The 15,185-nt window shown below is 43.9% G+C and overlaps 1 protein-coding gene across 7 annotated transcripts in view; it reads left to right on the top strand.

Annotated features, from left to right (window-relative positions):
- ZMYND8 (zinc finger MYND-type containing 8) overlaps positions 1 to 15,185 on the top strand; it is a 123,992-nt gene that overhangs the window by 49,585 nt on the left and 59,222 nt on the right. For all 7 annotated transcript variants that reach the window (XM_028121868.2, XM_028121866.2, XM_028121869.2 and 4 more), the window contains exons 6-11: positions 1,380 to 1,493; positions 3,960 to 4,052; positions 5,177 to 5,264; positions 8,388 to 8,443; positions 11,409 to 11,486; positions 12,957 to 13,072. In XM_028121868.2, coding sequence (XP_027977669.1) covers positions 1,380 to 1,493; positions 3,960 to 4,052; positions 5,177 to 5,264; positions 8,388 to 8,443; positions 11,409 to 11,486; positions 12,957 to 13,072 — 545 coding nt within the window. The remainder of the gene's footprint in view (positions 1 to 1,379; positions 1,494 to 3,959; positions 4,053 to 5,176; positions 5,265 to 8,387; positions 8,444 to 11,408; positions 11,487 to 12,956; positions 13,073 to 15,185) is intronic.

Raw genomic sequence — 15,185 nt, 5'->3', positions numbered from 1 at the left:
TGCTGGGGTTTTTAATCACGTGTGCCTAGACAAAAATCCCTCTAAGAGGAGGAGTGTTTCTGTTTACAACCCTTTTTATCAAGCAGAAGGACCTTGCCCTTCAGCCTCCAGGTGACTTTGTCCTTGGCCTCATCAGTCAGGATTGCACCAGTCTTCAAGCAAAAGAATCTTGAAAATGCTTGTCTGGCACTGTCAGTCTATGTCATGGGAACCAGGCACTGCTAGCCAGGAGGGAAGGGATCGGGGATGGAGGAGAGGTGAAAGCATTCGCTATGGATAGCTACCTGGAGGCAAACAGCGATTCAGACAAACAGGTGTTCTGTGTCTAAGGTTCAGGGCCCCACATTTCTTCCAGGGGTGCATTGGCAGTGCAGGCACCTCGCTAGCTGTCTCAGGCTCGGGTAGCTAAGCCGTTAGGTACGTGCGTCATGTACTGTTTCCAGCTTCTGAGCAACTCATGTGTTGCCCTTTTCCTCGACAACCAACCAGACACTTCTGAAGGTTCCTTTTGGAGGATCCAGAGCTATGAAGGTTGGAAACTAAATCAAGATTAATTGGAGGAAACTTTTCTCAGCTCTCCCTACACAGATGGTTAAAGAGTGTTTCCTGACATCATCAGACTTTGCTATTTTGGTGTTGCTGCTACATAAGGAGTCTGAAGCTCTGGGATTTTGTACCAGATTGACATAGCAGAGTCTGGTTTCAGACATTTCTCTGGGCCTCTTCTTTCATGGGAATTTCCCTTTCAAAATGACATTTATTTCCCATGGAGACAGACAGCTAGACTACGCTTCTTGTGTCGTTTGCCAGAATGTCCTGAGTGGGTTCACATCCGTGGTGACAGAGAATAAAGTCATTTATATTTAGTTCTCTCCCATCCCTTGGCTTCTTTCTACAGGGAATACTGTCCTTTTCCATCAGTGATGTCATTGAGTTAAAGCCTTGTCAGTTTCCTGAAAGGTAGCCCAGAATGCTAAGAGGATCAAGTTAACTGACTGATTCATTGTGTGCAGAGATCACCCTAAAACCATTAGTGGTCTTTCCTTTCACATCCCATTCTTGAAACCCAGGGTTGTAATGGTGACGATTTTTCAGGTCCCTGCCCACCTGCCTCTTTCTCAGATTATGTCATCTTCATGAGCGAAAAACACTTCCAAATAAGGTCATCACCAGTGGATTGGTGTGCCTCTTCATTTTTATCCACTGATCCAGTGTATGGTCAAGTAGATTGGAGTCCTTCTCAAGTGAAACAACTAGTCTCGTTTGGATGGAAAGGAATTTTTATTATGAGCTTATTGGAAAATTAGGAGGAAAGGGAACTTTGTACGGGGAATAGTAATTTTTTTCTAACTGAACATTTGTGTGATTTTGACTCGTAGAAGATTACAGTAGCAGAATGCATCGAGACTCAGAGTAAGGCCATGACAATGCTCACCATCGAACAGTTATCCTACCTGCTCAAGTTTGCTATTCAGAAAATGAAACAGCCAGGGGTAAGAAAAAAGTTCCTTTTGGTGTAAGTGTAAATGGAAAATAGTGACTTTTGTTGTTTTCTGTTAACATTCTTGTTCTGGGTAGTTTTTGCTTTCCAGACACCTGTGAATACTCTTTGGGTCTTCTTATGTGCCTGGCTCAAATACCTAAAAATTAAATATAAAGTACGATGACAATCAGTTAATTCTCTGTAGTGAGTACTCCGTGTCCCCAGTGAGTTTAATGGGGGAATGACATGCAGTTGAAAGTTGGTGGGGATTTAAAATTCTGGTTGGTCATGAAGTGAAACCTCACACCCAGACCCCGTTGGGTAAGGAGGTTCTGTACTTCTCCCTTTGGGAGTTTGTAAAATTCCATTTCAGTGAGAGAGTGGAATACAACCCAGTTTATTTATAATCAAGGTCTGATGATGGAACCTCCAAGTGAAACTCAACCAGTGAGACTCCCATAAAGGGCGAGAATTTGGTTCATTCCTTCAGTTTTGAAATGGGATTTGAGGTAGAGCCCTTTGCCTCTTAAAGGAAATCCAGATGTGAAAGCAAGGCTGCCACATTCAGCTGGCACGCTCTGTTTCCTAGTGGTTACCCTCCCCAGAGTCCCAGGCACATCACAGTCATGGTGGTTTTAGTTTTTTTCATGACATTTTTTAGGAACATGACTATAAAATGCCTCGTTCTTAAAAAGAATATGTTGTGCCCATATAATCAACATGTTATGACATTCTTTGTACGGACCAATCTAGAGAAACTTTAAGGGTAGGGTTTTCTCTTTCCAGTTTGCACAGAAGCACCATATGGGCTAGTGGTGACCCTTTGTTAAACTCTCCAGAGTCTGCTTTCTAAGTCAAGGGAATATACAGCATTGTAGAACCTCAGGGTATTGAATAGACAGTGTGGCTTAATTTCTTAGAAAAAAAAAAAACAAAAAAAACCCCAAGCTTTTGTTTTGAGATTATATTCTGAAACTTGATACCATGAAAAAAAAAACTCAGAGCATGCCAATTTGGTGTTGCTAAATTGGGAATCTATTTGTAACAAAATCTCCGTCAATGGAAGCAAAAGCATGGAGAGCCTCAGTTTGGAAAGAAAAACAACTCTTTTTTTTTTTAACTGTAGAGTTGTTTTTATGTTGAGTGACAAGGAATTACTTTCTGCTTTTCTATAGGCTAAATTATGGGACTGTTTTACAAAAAGAACAGATTCATGTAGAGTTGTCAACACTGTAGAATTATAAACCAAAGAGAAAAATCGAAGAAGGCCTTAATTTCTCACATAAATTGTTTGATACAAAATCAATTAGGGCAGAAAGTTGCCGATGATATTGAAGCATCTTTGTAACTTGCAATGGCCACACACTTTCCTTCTGGGTAAAAGGGCTCCAGTGACTGCAAGTGGTAGCTCTTTCAGATGCCTTGCTTGGCTGTCATTTGGTGTTTAATTAAATCTTTTAGTTATTGATGGATTGATTGATTTTGAGATTTTATTTATTTATTTATTTATCTATTTAGTTATTTATTTATTTATTTATAGAGATTTTATTTATTTATTTGAGAGAGAGAGAATGAGAGACAGAGAGCATGAGAGGGAAGAGGGTCAGAGGGAGAAGCAGACCCCCCGCTGAGCAGGGAGCCCGATATGGGACTCAATCCCGGGACTCCAGGATCATGACCTGAGCCGAAGGCAGTCGCTTAACCAACTGAGCCACCCAGGCGCCCTTGAGATTTTATTTTTAAGTAACCTCTACACCCAATGTGGGGCTTGAACTTTTACAACTCTGAGATTAAGAGTCGCACGCTCTACCAACTGAGCCAGCCAGGTGCCCCAAATCTTGTAGATTTTTAAATATTGATAAGTATAAACAATCCATCAACAAACCGGGCCTTGCATTTTGAGCTGATTCACGTAAGGGCTGAAGAATGTGGCGCAAGATGAAAAACTTTAACAGTCTCTGTGTTGAGGGTAATTTGGCTTCTTGGAGGAGGAGCAAAATCTCACTGTCTGAATTTTCCCCCAAGTGTAAAATATCTGCTGGCACTTAGGGGGACTTTATTAAGTGTGTCATCTCTGGGTACGGCCACATTTTCCTGTCTGTTTTGGTTATGGATGTTTGCAGGACATAGGTAAGCCTTATTCAGAGTTCACGTATGAAGTAGCTGATGGTGTGTTGTTCTTGTCGATCTTAATAGAAGAGCACAGAACCTGTTATTTGCATATATTTTGAAAACTAAACAAATAACAAAAGAAACCCCCCCCCCTGCCAATGATTATTGATAACCAGGCAGAACTAGAAGCTGAACCAGCTTAGTACTCCCCAAGGTCATTCTTTGTGGAAACCACTAGAACTGTATTGTCTGAAAAGTTGTCTCCATTTTGAAAGTACTTTTGTTACTATTAATGCTTTGTTTTCCACAGTAATGATGGGTTTGTGTCTCCGTGTGTGTGTGCATCTCTTCTTTTCTTTTATAGACAGATGCATTCCAGAAGCCTGTTCCATTGGAACAGCATCCTGACTATGCGGAATACATCTTCCATCCTATGGACCTTTGTACATTGGAAAAGGTTGGCCTCCATCAAAGAACCTCACCATTGTAGCCACAATTCCCGGAGGGACTAAAGACCCTCCCTCACTTCCTGTGCCCCATCTCAAGTTAGATGATTACTCTGCCTTTCCTCTGCACCATTTTTATTTGGATGGAGGAACTCTTGATCCCTTCACTTCTGTAACATTCTTCCAAGGATTGTAATGGAGTGTTGAATTCCACTGATTAGCTCCAAATATTACTTTTGCTGGTGATTGTCTGAAAATTGAGCTGAAAAAGTCACACTTCTATGAATCAGTGATTTGATTGATTTGAGCCTTACCTCCTCTTTTTCTGTCAGAGGTGCTAAGGAGGGCAGCAGGAAGGAGAAAAGAGAAAATTAAGTGTTTGGGAAACCGTCAGATTGCTGATAAAGATGTGGCTTCCTAGAAGTAATTCTACTGTTACGGATATGTCCTTAATGCCTGAAGGTGCTTTGAAAAGTTCAGGCTAAAATTCCATCCTGAAAATTACACTTGGAACGCTTTAGATTGTGTATATCACCCTGGTGCTAATTTTCAAAATTTTGGCATGAAATATGGGGAATGAAAAGCATGGATGAGGAGAAAACCTTATATTGTCTTGCTGACCCCCAAATGCTCAATCGAACCTGCTTTGAAAAATTACACACACCCTCATGGTTTTCAAGAAAAGAAGGCATTCAAAAAAGACAGAGTTGGAATCCTAGCTTCACAAATTAATAGCGTTGGAACTTTGCAGAAGTTCCTTAACAATCCCAGACCCCAGTATTCTTGTGATGATAGTAAGTGTGTCATTGCGTTCTTAGTCACAAGGCTTATGTGAGGCTGTTAAAATGAATAAAAGCCACGTCAGTATATAAAATATCCTGGTTTCTTGGAAGGGGCTGCTTGATAAATGACAGCTGGTATAAGAGGAAACAATTCAAGTTACTGTGATGAATTCAGCGACTTCATTTTTATGGAGCTCTAGATCTCAAATATAATAGCATCTTGGGAAATGGGTAAAAGCATTAATTAATTTGGCAAATGACTGCTAAGAAAAATGATGTGGGGACGCAGGTGTTAATTGGCTGCAGCTTGTACAGACTCACGGGTTATTATGCTCCTTGGCTTTTCTCCCCAGAATGCTAAAAAGAAAATGTATGGATGCACAGAAGCTTTCCTGGCCGATGCAAAGTGGATTTTGCACAACTGCATCATTTATAATGGAGGTGGGTGGCTTAGGTGGCTCCTAAAAAAAGAGAATGTTTATGCTGTGTGTTTTGCTCAATCTCCCACCCTTCCTAAAGAATCATGCTCTTTTTTTCCTGTGCCAGGGCCAAAAACTGAGAGTATTTGTATATAGATTGCTAATAATGTGTGAATTGCTAATATGTGTGAATAGTGACTCTGTGCTTTAAGGGAATGAGCTGGTATCCATAGTGGCTCATGGCTATATGATGCTGCTTACCTGTCCTTCTTAGAAACTTTATGGAGGAATGATTACGTAGAAAAAATGCATAGATTTTGTGAATACAGACTCTGAATTTGACAAATGTATAACCCACCTCAAAAGTATAACTACAACCTCAGATTAAATCTAGAGTATTTGCATCACTCTATTATATTCCCACTTGTCCCTTACCAGTAAATCCACCCTCCTTGGTTTTTCCTGCCCCTACAGATTAGTTTTACATATTCTGGAATTTCATACAAATGGAGTACTAGGGCATTCTTTTGTGTCTGGCTGATTGCATGCAGTGTAATTTTTTTTGGGATTCATGCATGTTGTTGTATGTATCAGTCGCTTTGTTCCTTTTTATTCCCATGAGTGGTTTTTCACTGTATCAGCATACAATTTATTTATCTATTCCCTTTGTGGATTTTGAAGGATCTTTGGGTATTTTCAGCTTTTGGCTGTTAGGAATAAAGCCACTGTGAACATTCTTGTGGAAGTCTTTGTGTGGACATATATTTTCATCTCTCATGGGTAAATACTTAGGAGTGGTAGTGCTGGGTCATTGACTAGGTTTCTAGTTATTTATTTATTAAAGATTTTATTTATTTATTTGGCAGAGAGACACAGCGAGAGAGGGAACACAAGCAGGGGGAGCGGGAGAGGGAGAGGCAGGCTTCCCGCTGAGCAGGGAGCCCGATGCGGGGCTCGATCCCAGGACCCTGGGATCGTGACTTGAGCCGAAGGCAGACGCTTAACGACTGAGCCACCCAGGTGCCCCTGTCTTGTAAATTTAAATAGAAACCTAGTCGGGGCGCCTGGGTGGCTCAGTCGTTAAGCATCTGCCTTCGGCTCAGGTCACGATCCCAGGGTCCTGGGATCGAGCCCCGCATCGGGCTCCCTGCTCAGCGGGAAGCCTGCCTCTCCCTCTCCCGCTCCCCCTGCTTGTGTTCCCTCTCTCGCTGTGTCTCTCTCTCTGCCAAATAAATAAATAAAATCTTAAAAAAAAAAAATTTACAAGACATTTTGGCAAACTTTCTGCAAAGTGGTTGTATCATTTTATATTCTTGTAGCCATGCATAGGAGAGTCTTAGTTGCTCTACATCCTTGTCAACACTTGGTGTTGTCAGTCTTGTTAATTTTAGCCGTTCTTGGAAGTGTGAACTGTTAGTGTCACGGTGGTGTTCATTTGCCTTTTCCTTAGAATTAAAGGTATTGTGTATTTTTTCATGTGTTTATTAATCACTGGTGTATCTTTTTTTGGTAAAATATGTATTCAGATCTTTTGCTCATTTCAAGAACTGGGTGGTTTGTGTTTTTATTACTGCATTTTAGGAGTTCTTTGTATTCCGGATAAAGTTGTGTCAGTTGCGTTTTTGTGGATTGAGCCTTCAGGACAGAATGGAAGAGGATTCCTATTAAAATCTGCTCTCATGGCACCTTTCACATTGCCCTACCTTCTCCCACAGTCCTCTCTGTCTACCTTCTGGCCAGGTAGCTCTTCCAGTGTCCTGCTCCATTCTCTTCCTCTTGTGATCTGCGAGAACACTCTGCCTTCATGACTTTTTCTTATCCTTCGGTGTCAGCCTCAGTCCTCTGAGGAGCCTTCCCTTATGGACCCAGACCATACCAGATGCTCCCGTTAGGAGATCTCATAGTACCTGTACTTGCCCATGGTCGCGTTTATCACACTTCCTGGATGGTGCTAATTTTATTTGTTTGAGGATGTTAAGATATTTTTTTTCCCCCCTTTTTTGGGTGTAAGATCTTGAAGAGCAGACGCCCCTGTCTTCTTCCCGTATGGTCCTAGGGTAGATGGTTAGCTAATGTATAAGGGAAGATGTATGAGGGGGTGGCTCTCTGCTCAAAGCACACGTTCTGCATTATTAGCTCAGTAGCGGGGCCAGTGGTATGGGGAGGGGAGAGAGAGGCACTCGGTTGAAAATTCATGTAAAGATTATTAACTCAAATATGTAGAAAGGCTGGTAAGATCACATAAGCAAGTGGATGAGATTAGGTGGCAGAAAAATAGCAGCACAAGCCAGCATGGCCATTGGCCAAGGGGAGAACTAGAGCCTGATAAACTGGGGGAATGAACTCCTACCTGTTCTGAAGGGCTCACCACTGGACACCCCAGTCGTTTTTGGATACAGAGTTATCAGATTTTTTGAGTTTTCAAGGCAAGCCAGAAATCTAGGAAGGGGTGTGTGTGTGTGTGTGTGTGTGTGTGTGTGTATGTATGTAAAATCTTTTTGCCAAGAAATTGATAATGTCTGGAAATACCATAATGTCTGAAGAAAGCATGGCTTTTCAGCCATCTTGTCTTCTGGTTTAGTGTGCAGGTGAGGGATTTAGAGTTAGATCTGGGGCCAGATTTTCAGTTCATTAGCTAAATAGTCTCGTGTAAGCAATGACTCCTGAGCCTTGGCTTACTCATTAATGAAAGGGGAGCATTCATACCTGCTTCCTAGTACAGCTTCTTGAGGAGTTAAGAAAATGTATTTCGAAGCACCAGGCACAGCAGAGCTACTTATTTTCTCTCCCCTGTTACTTTACATGTGGAGTCTGGAACAATGGGCGAATGAGGCTCCTTTCCACTAATTAGAGCCTTTCAAACGTGAAAGCATCTTCCTGATATTAACCTGTGAGCTGTAGGAATCCCACACAAATTACTCAGTTTCAGAGATGACATTGAGGCACCAAAGATTGCTCAGTGTTTAGGGGAGAAGTCACATAATTTGAACCAATATCAGGAGCCAGAATCTTCTGGTTTTTAGCCTTTGAAGCTTAATCCTGGGGGGAAACAAGTTGAAAGGTTGTTAGTGGAAGTATAACCCCATGGTTGGGTGTTAATAGTTGTGTTTCCATTTGAATTAATCATACTTTTTTATTCCTTTAGGAAATCACAAATTGACGCAGATAGCAAAAGTAGTCATCAAAATCTGTGAGCATGAGGTATGTGTTTCTCACTGTCCGATTTTAAATGCACCCAGAGTGAGGGGCTGGGGTGGCTGGTTTCTATCTGCAGAATCTCTCAGTGGGTAGCTATGGCAGTTTTGGGATTTATCTATTTATTTTTTAAAAAGGTTTTATTTATTTGAGAGAGAGAGAGAGAGAGAGAGAAAGCACAAGCAGGGGCAGGGGCAGGCAGAGGGAGAAGGAGAAGCAGACTCCCTGCTGAGCAGGGAGCCCAATGCAGGACTTGATCCTAGGACCCTGGAATCATGACCTGAGCGGAAGGCAGACACTCAACTGACTGAGCCACCCAGGCATCCCAGTTTGGGCATTTATTGAGGCACATACAGTGCCCCCCGTCTTCAAAGAAAAGTAAAAGCGACAAAGAGTGGACCCCAGTATGTTATAAACCACCCTTATCTGACCCATGATCTAAGGGAGGTGGAGATGACCTTGTATTACTCAGTTTTGAGTCATGGTCAAGCACAAGCATTGGGCATCCTGAGTTTTCTTAGTTGCATAGATAGGGCTCATGATTTGTTCACCCTACAATCTGTGGCATTGGGCCAGGCCCCTTTTACTCTTCTTAGGGAAGATGTTTGGGTTTTGATGTTATGTCTTGGAAAGGTCCTGATTGTTTCTCAGGGAGTGGCCTGGAGAGTCCTGGAGAGTCATTCCCTCTTGGAAATACAATTTTGATGATGTGAAAGAAAGGCCCTGAGGCCCTAGTGGTTGTAGGGTGGGCTGGGAGCAGAAACAGTACCAGGGAGGCTTTATTAGACCCCCACCATAGGAGCGAGAAACCTAGACGTAATGGACTTAAACATGTCTGTGTACTTCATTCATTCATCCATTCATTTGTAAGGAAAACACTTGGATATCTCAGGGTATGTCCATTTCTACCTATTTTTGTAGAGAGTTTTATAATTTATATTTTTCACTTAGTTTGAGTGTTTCCCCATTGTAATTAAACACACAGGAACAACAGAATTTTTCATGGCTGTTGTGATGATTTTCTTAGTATAAATGTTAGAAATGTTAACCCTTAGACATGATAGGTACCTTTCTAACATTTATACTAAGGCTCTAGGTAGATATTTCCTCATTGGCTTCTGGAAAAGCTGTAGCATCTTAAACAACAGCCTGGGATGGGTGAGTATGGTAGTTTTTCTGTGTCCTTCTCAATATTGGACGTTCTTGCAATGCAATCAGTAAAACCGGGCATGTCACCATGAGTTTGGTTTGCACTTCTTTGAAGACAAGTGGTGATGGACTGTTTTTTTTTTTTTTTTCTTTTTTTAAAGATTTTATTTATTTAATAGAGTGAGAGAGAGAGCACAAGCAGGGGGAGCGGCATGGAAAGGGAGAAGCAGACTCCCCGCTGAGCAGGCAGCCTGATGTGGGGCTCGATTCCAGGACCCTGGGATCACAACCTGAGCCAAAGGCTGACGCTTAACCGGCTGAGCCACTCAGGCGCCCGATGGACTGTTTTTTATATGTTTATTATTGATTTGGAGTTTTGTATGAATGAGTTCTCCAGTTGTTTCCCCCTTGGGGATTCATTTGTTTTCCTGTATTTGGGAGCTAAAGCCTAGGCTTTTAATCATTGGTGGGTTGCGCGAGGTGGAATTTATTGAACCCAGATGCTTTGTGTCTGCCATTTCTGAATCTACCTGTTGGCAACACATTGCCCCTGTTTGGGCTTCAAGGCAGGGCTCTCCTGGACCTGATGTTACCACCTTCTTTACCCTGTACCTTTGGAATAGCGTACAAGTAGAGTGAGCAGAAGGAGGAACTATATGCCATCATTCATTCATGCATGTATTCTTTTGTTCCTTTATTCACTCACCTTTAAGTTAGTCAATTATAGTTACAACATTATTAGTTATAATGTTATAACTGCCTGGGTTCAAATCCTGGCCCTGTCACTTTCCAGCTGTGAGACTTTGGGCAGGTGTCCTGACTTTCTGGGGGCTTCATTTTCTCCGTCACGTGTAGGTAACAGCAGTCCTGCCTTTGAAGGGAGTGTGAGGAATAAATGGATCGGTACCTGTAGATCACTTCAGTGATGCCAGCAGAGATCTCTGATCAGTGTTAACTAATGTATTGATTACTGTGTCACTTGAAGTGCTTTACATTCATCTCCTATAATTGTTAAAATCCGTTTGGTAGGTGTTGCTCGCATCCCCATTCTGTACATGAGGAAATGGGAAGGAAATGGAGCCTCAGACAAGATAGACAACCGTTCCTAGAGTTACAGAGCTAGGAAATGGGCTTCTGGGGTCCTTGATTCTAGGTCAGACGTAGATTTTCTAGGGGAACGTACTTTTTCAAGAGGGAGAAGGACGGTCTGCAGACTACACAATTCCAGATTGTCATCGGTGGAGAGAAAATAAGGCAACAGGGTGTTGAGCACCTGCTGCCCTGGATGGTGTGATTAGACATGTGTGGGAATTGAGCACAGTGAGCAGAGGCCGAGCGGTTCTGGAGGTGGTTGGGGAGCTCAGGAGGCCCAAGGCCTGGACACACTTGGCATTGACGGAGCTCATCAGGAGTTTAGATTTCCTTGTTAGTTTCTCAGCTTTGTACTACTGACATTTTGGCTGGGGAATTCTTTGTCTCGGGGACTGTCCTGCACCTCATAGATTCCAGTTGCAACCCACGGTCAGGTAAACGTTGGCACGTGATGGCCCTGCTGCTGTGTCTTGGGGGATGGACCCCAGTGGGCACAAGAGTAGAAGCTGATCCAGACGTGGTCCAGAGAGAGAGGAGGTGGTGGTGGTGGTGGCTTGGGTTAGGTGAAGCAAGGGGGTTGGTGGGGGTAGTTGGACTCTTCTTGAGGGTGTTCCCCACTGTCGGACCTGGTTTAGCTAACCTTAACTGCTCACACCATCATGCATTCCTTGAGGGCCTCCAGATGTGAGGCCCCTGGGATGACACATCCTAACATGTTTTTGCTTTACAGATGAATGAAATTGAAGTATGTCCAGAGTGTTACCTAGCTGCTTGCCAAAAACGAGATAACTGGTTTTGTGAGCCTTGTGTAAGTTGCATTTCTTTTCCTTACTTCATTTTCTTTTTTTTTTTTTAAAGATTTTATTTATTTATTTGAGAGAGAGAGAGAGAGCGAGCACAAGAGGGGGGGAGGGTCAGAGGGAGAAGCAGACTCCCTGCTGAGCAGGGAGCCCGATGTGGAACTCGATCCTGGGACTCCAGGATCATGACCTGAGCCGAAGGCAGTCGCTTAACCAACTGAGCCACCCAGGTACCCTTCCTTACTTCATTTTCTGAGCCCCATGCCTTAGATGGCTACCCAAGGCTACTTTGTCCAGGTGGTTTATTCGGTGAAACTTTGGGTGAAGTGTTTTTTGTTTTTTTTTTTAAAGATTTTATTTATTTATTTGACAGAGACAGCTAGAGCAGGAACACAAGCAGCGGGAGTGGGAGAGGGAGAAGCAGGCTTCCCGTGGAGCAGGGAGCCCAATGCTGGGCTCGATCCCAGGACCCTGGGATCATGACCTGAGCCTAAGGCAGACGCTTAACGACTGAGCCACCCAGGTGCCCCACTGGGTGAAGTTTTTAAATGATTTTTGTAGTGATAAAGTTATGGCAGAATGTAAGTGATCCAGAGAGAATAAACCTCTGGGGCTGAAAATTCATGTGCCAAAGGGAGCATTGTGATTTCCTGGGCTTATTAATCCAGGGCCGGCTGCAGGGTAGAGAGCAAGAAGGAGCTCATCAGGGAGGGGGGCGCCCCATGGTAATGCAGATAGCGGGAAGAGAGTTCAGTGAGTGTGTTCTTTTGGATCTGTGTTGAGAAGTTTGGAAATACCTCTCTGGATTGCCTCAGTGGTCTCTCCAACTTGGTGGTTTGGGGTAGGGGTTGGAGAGAGAAAAATCACCCTGTTTTCCTCATGGATCTGCATTTTCCAAACTGGTGTTCTGCAGAGAAGTGTGTTCTTGGGGTGGGCTGGTGGGAGGGTGGGAGGAAGTAGGGGTGGAGCTTGCTGGGAGGCAAGCTGGGGGCCAGTAAAGTGGAAAAGTAGAACATAGTTTATGTCTCTTCTGTCTTTGGAAATAAATACCTGCATAATTAAGGCTCTGGGCAGCCTCAGTAAAGGACAAAGGTGGCTGATTGTACCCCTTGTTACCTGTCAGTTATAATGCACATTTAATTCCCCAACTCAAAGGAGGGTGTAGGCATTGCTGTCTCCATGTTGCAGGGGAAGGTGGACGCTCTTGCTCATGGCCACCTGGGTAATAGCGTTAGAGCCAGGGTCCGTGTCTGGTCTTGTCGGTGCTCCATCCTTCTGTTTTGTCGTTCATCCCCAGAACCAGCTTTGCCTGGGGCTTACCGGCCTCACGCCCTCCTAGGCGAGCCCACTTGGGAGACCCTGCCTGGAACTGTTCTCATTCAGTTGGTGGCCTTGTTGTATTGTCACACACCAAGCTTTAAATGTGTGTCTTGCTGTCAAATATATACAAACTCTGGATTTTATTTTTCTTTTCCTAGAGCAATCCACATCCTTTGGTCTGGGCAAAACTGAAGGGGTTTCCATTCTGGCCTGCAAAAGCTCTGCGGGATAAAGATGGGCAGGTTGATGCTCGTTTCTTTGGACAACATGACAGGTGGGAGATCAAACCGGCTGCAAACGTATAGCGTTAACTGAACCTTTGATACTATCATGGGTGCAAGCAGAGGCAGAGGTATTATTGTGTTGTTTATTGTCATGACACCAACCAGTGATCTTGTGGTTAAAAATACAGTCCTGGGCTGTGTTAAGCCTGATAATGTGTGGGCTTCAGTGTTTTCAGGTATGTTTAAGAGAAGAATCTTGCTTTCGTAGTTTTGTTGATGAAACTGGCACCATGGCTATTTTAAGTGCTGCTTGTTCTTTTTTGGATTTTCTAGAGCAAATTAAACTGCCGTGCAAATTGCTTTTCAAAATAATGCTTTCAGAGATCAGAAGTATTTCCCCAGATTGCCAGTAAATGAATCTCTTATCATTGTGCTGGGTGGTTCCCTCCTGTTGCCTTTTCTCTGAAGCTAAAATAGGAAATTATAAGAGGTGGCTGTTTTAACAGGTGGGAGCCCTCCCCGCCAGCCTTTCTACCCTCCCCTTTTCCTTGCTCACAGGGAAGTGAATTGTTCCAGCTCTTAGCAGTTCCTGCTCCTACATGCTTGAGAACAACAGGTAGACCCAGATGAGCCATGGTTAATATCTCAGTTCTCTTTTAGCAAGCTGTGTTGTGATTAAACGAGGCAAAAACCTTTCGAAGCCCTACCAAGTAGTTTGAAAAAGTGTTTGTGTTGGGGAGAATACTTAAAACACGTACCCTAAAAATTATATACAGCCACAGAATATACAGAAAATACAGTGTATAATTTCAAACACTGGAATCCGAACTGTTACTCTGTTCAGTTCTGCTTGTCTTGCAAATAAAAAACTGAAGAGTGAATTTTGCTAGAAATCTGTTGTCTGGGGGCAAAATGGGAATTTGCTGAGAGGGTCCTGGGTTTGTTTGTTTGTTTTTTTTTTTAAAGAGTTTATTTATTCATTTGGGACTCAGAGATATAGAGAGAGTGTGTGCATGAGCAGGGGGAGAGGCAGAAGGAGAGGGAGAAGCAGGCTTCCCACTGAGCCAGGAGCCTGATGTGGGGCTTGATCCCAGGACCCTGGGACCATGACCCAAGCTGAAGGCAGACGCTTAACCATCTGAGCCACCCAGGCGCCCGGGTTTGATAGGAAGTATTTTGCTTTGTTTGATTTTGACCACTTTGCTGGAAATCTTTTGGTGCCTGCTGTGGGCCAGGTCATGTGCTGGTTGCTGGGGATTTGGGAGTGAGCAGGCAGACACTGTCCCCAACCATCTGAAGGCTGGCATCCTAGTGGGGAAGACAGATGATACACAAGTAAACATACAGGCGAGATGATCTCAGATCAGGAGGTAATGGCCGAGACTGAGTGAAGATCTGGGTGGAGGGACAGACAGAGCCAGCCTGCTGTGCTTGGGAAAAGCAGGAGCATGGGGTGATTTGAACAGGGGGACGGGGGAGAGGCTGTTAAGAGATGGGTGGGGGAGGGGGCAGGGCCCCGATCACACAGCGTCTGCCTTTTCTTTGAAGAGCAAGAGGAATTAGTATCAGGTTGTGCATCTTCCTGCTACTTCATTATAGCAGGGCAAGTGTTAGCCATCTTGATGATTTGGGATTATTCTTGTTCTGTAATATGACCCAGTGTGGATATATTTAGGACATAGGTGGGTGGGGGAAATCAATGCTTGCCCCCCATGCACCAAATATTCTCTTAGCATCTTTGATTCTGCTCTCAGCTTAGCGCATTCTTCATGGACGTTCTCCTGTGTGTCAGACAGCTACTGAAGATGGCTTAGGGGACATGAGCTCTGCTAGCCCTAGTCCGAGGCCATTTCCCCCGGAAATTGCTGGTGTAGGTTGGTTCTCGGTAGGAACTGTCGTGGAAGCCGTCCCTCCCCCCCCATATTTGTGAAAAAGATGGCAGCCCAGGTCTGATGCCCGTGAGGTTTGCCTAACCCTCTCAGTGTCTTCTGCTCCCTTGGAGGGGACGTGCTGAACTGTTGGCTCATTTTGGGTGAGGGGAGCCCCTTGGAGTGGTTAAGGACACTGCATGGCGGTGGGAAGTAGGTGGTGGAGTCGCAGAACCTTGGGAGTTCTCGGGATGAGGCCACTGAAGTCCCTTCCTCCCAGGAGATGTTCTTCAAG

This window comes from Eumetopias jubatus, unplaced genomic scaffold, assembly GCF_037043125.1.
Source record: "Eumetopias jubatus isolate StellerSeaLion01/CBP00866 unplaced genomic scaffold, mEumJub1_p1.0 scaffold_9, whole genome shotgun sequence".
NCBI classification, from domain to species: domain Eukaryota; kingdom Metazoa; phylum Chordata; class Mammalia; order Carnivora; family Otariidae; genus Eumetopias; species Eumetopias jubatus.
The sequence above is the reverse complement of the archived record's forward strand: the minus strand, read 5'-3'. Positions and strand labels throughout refer to the sequence as shown.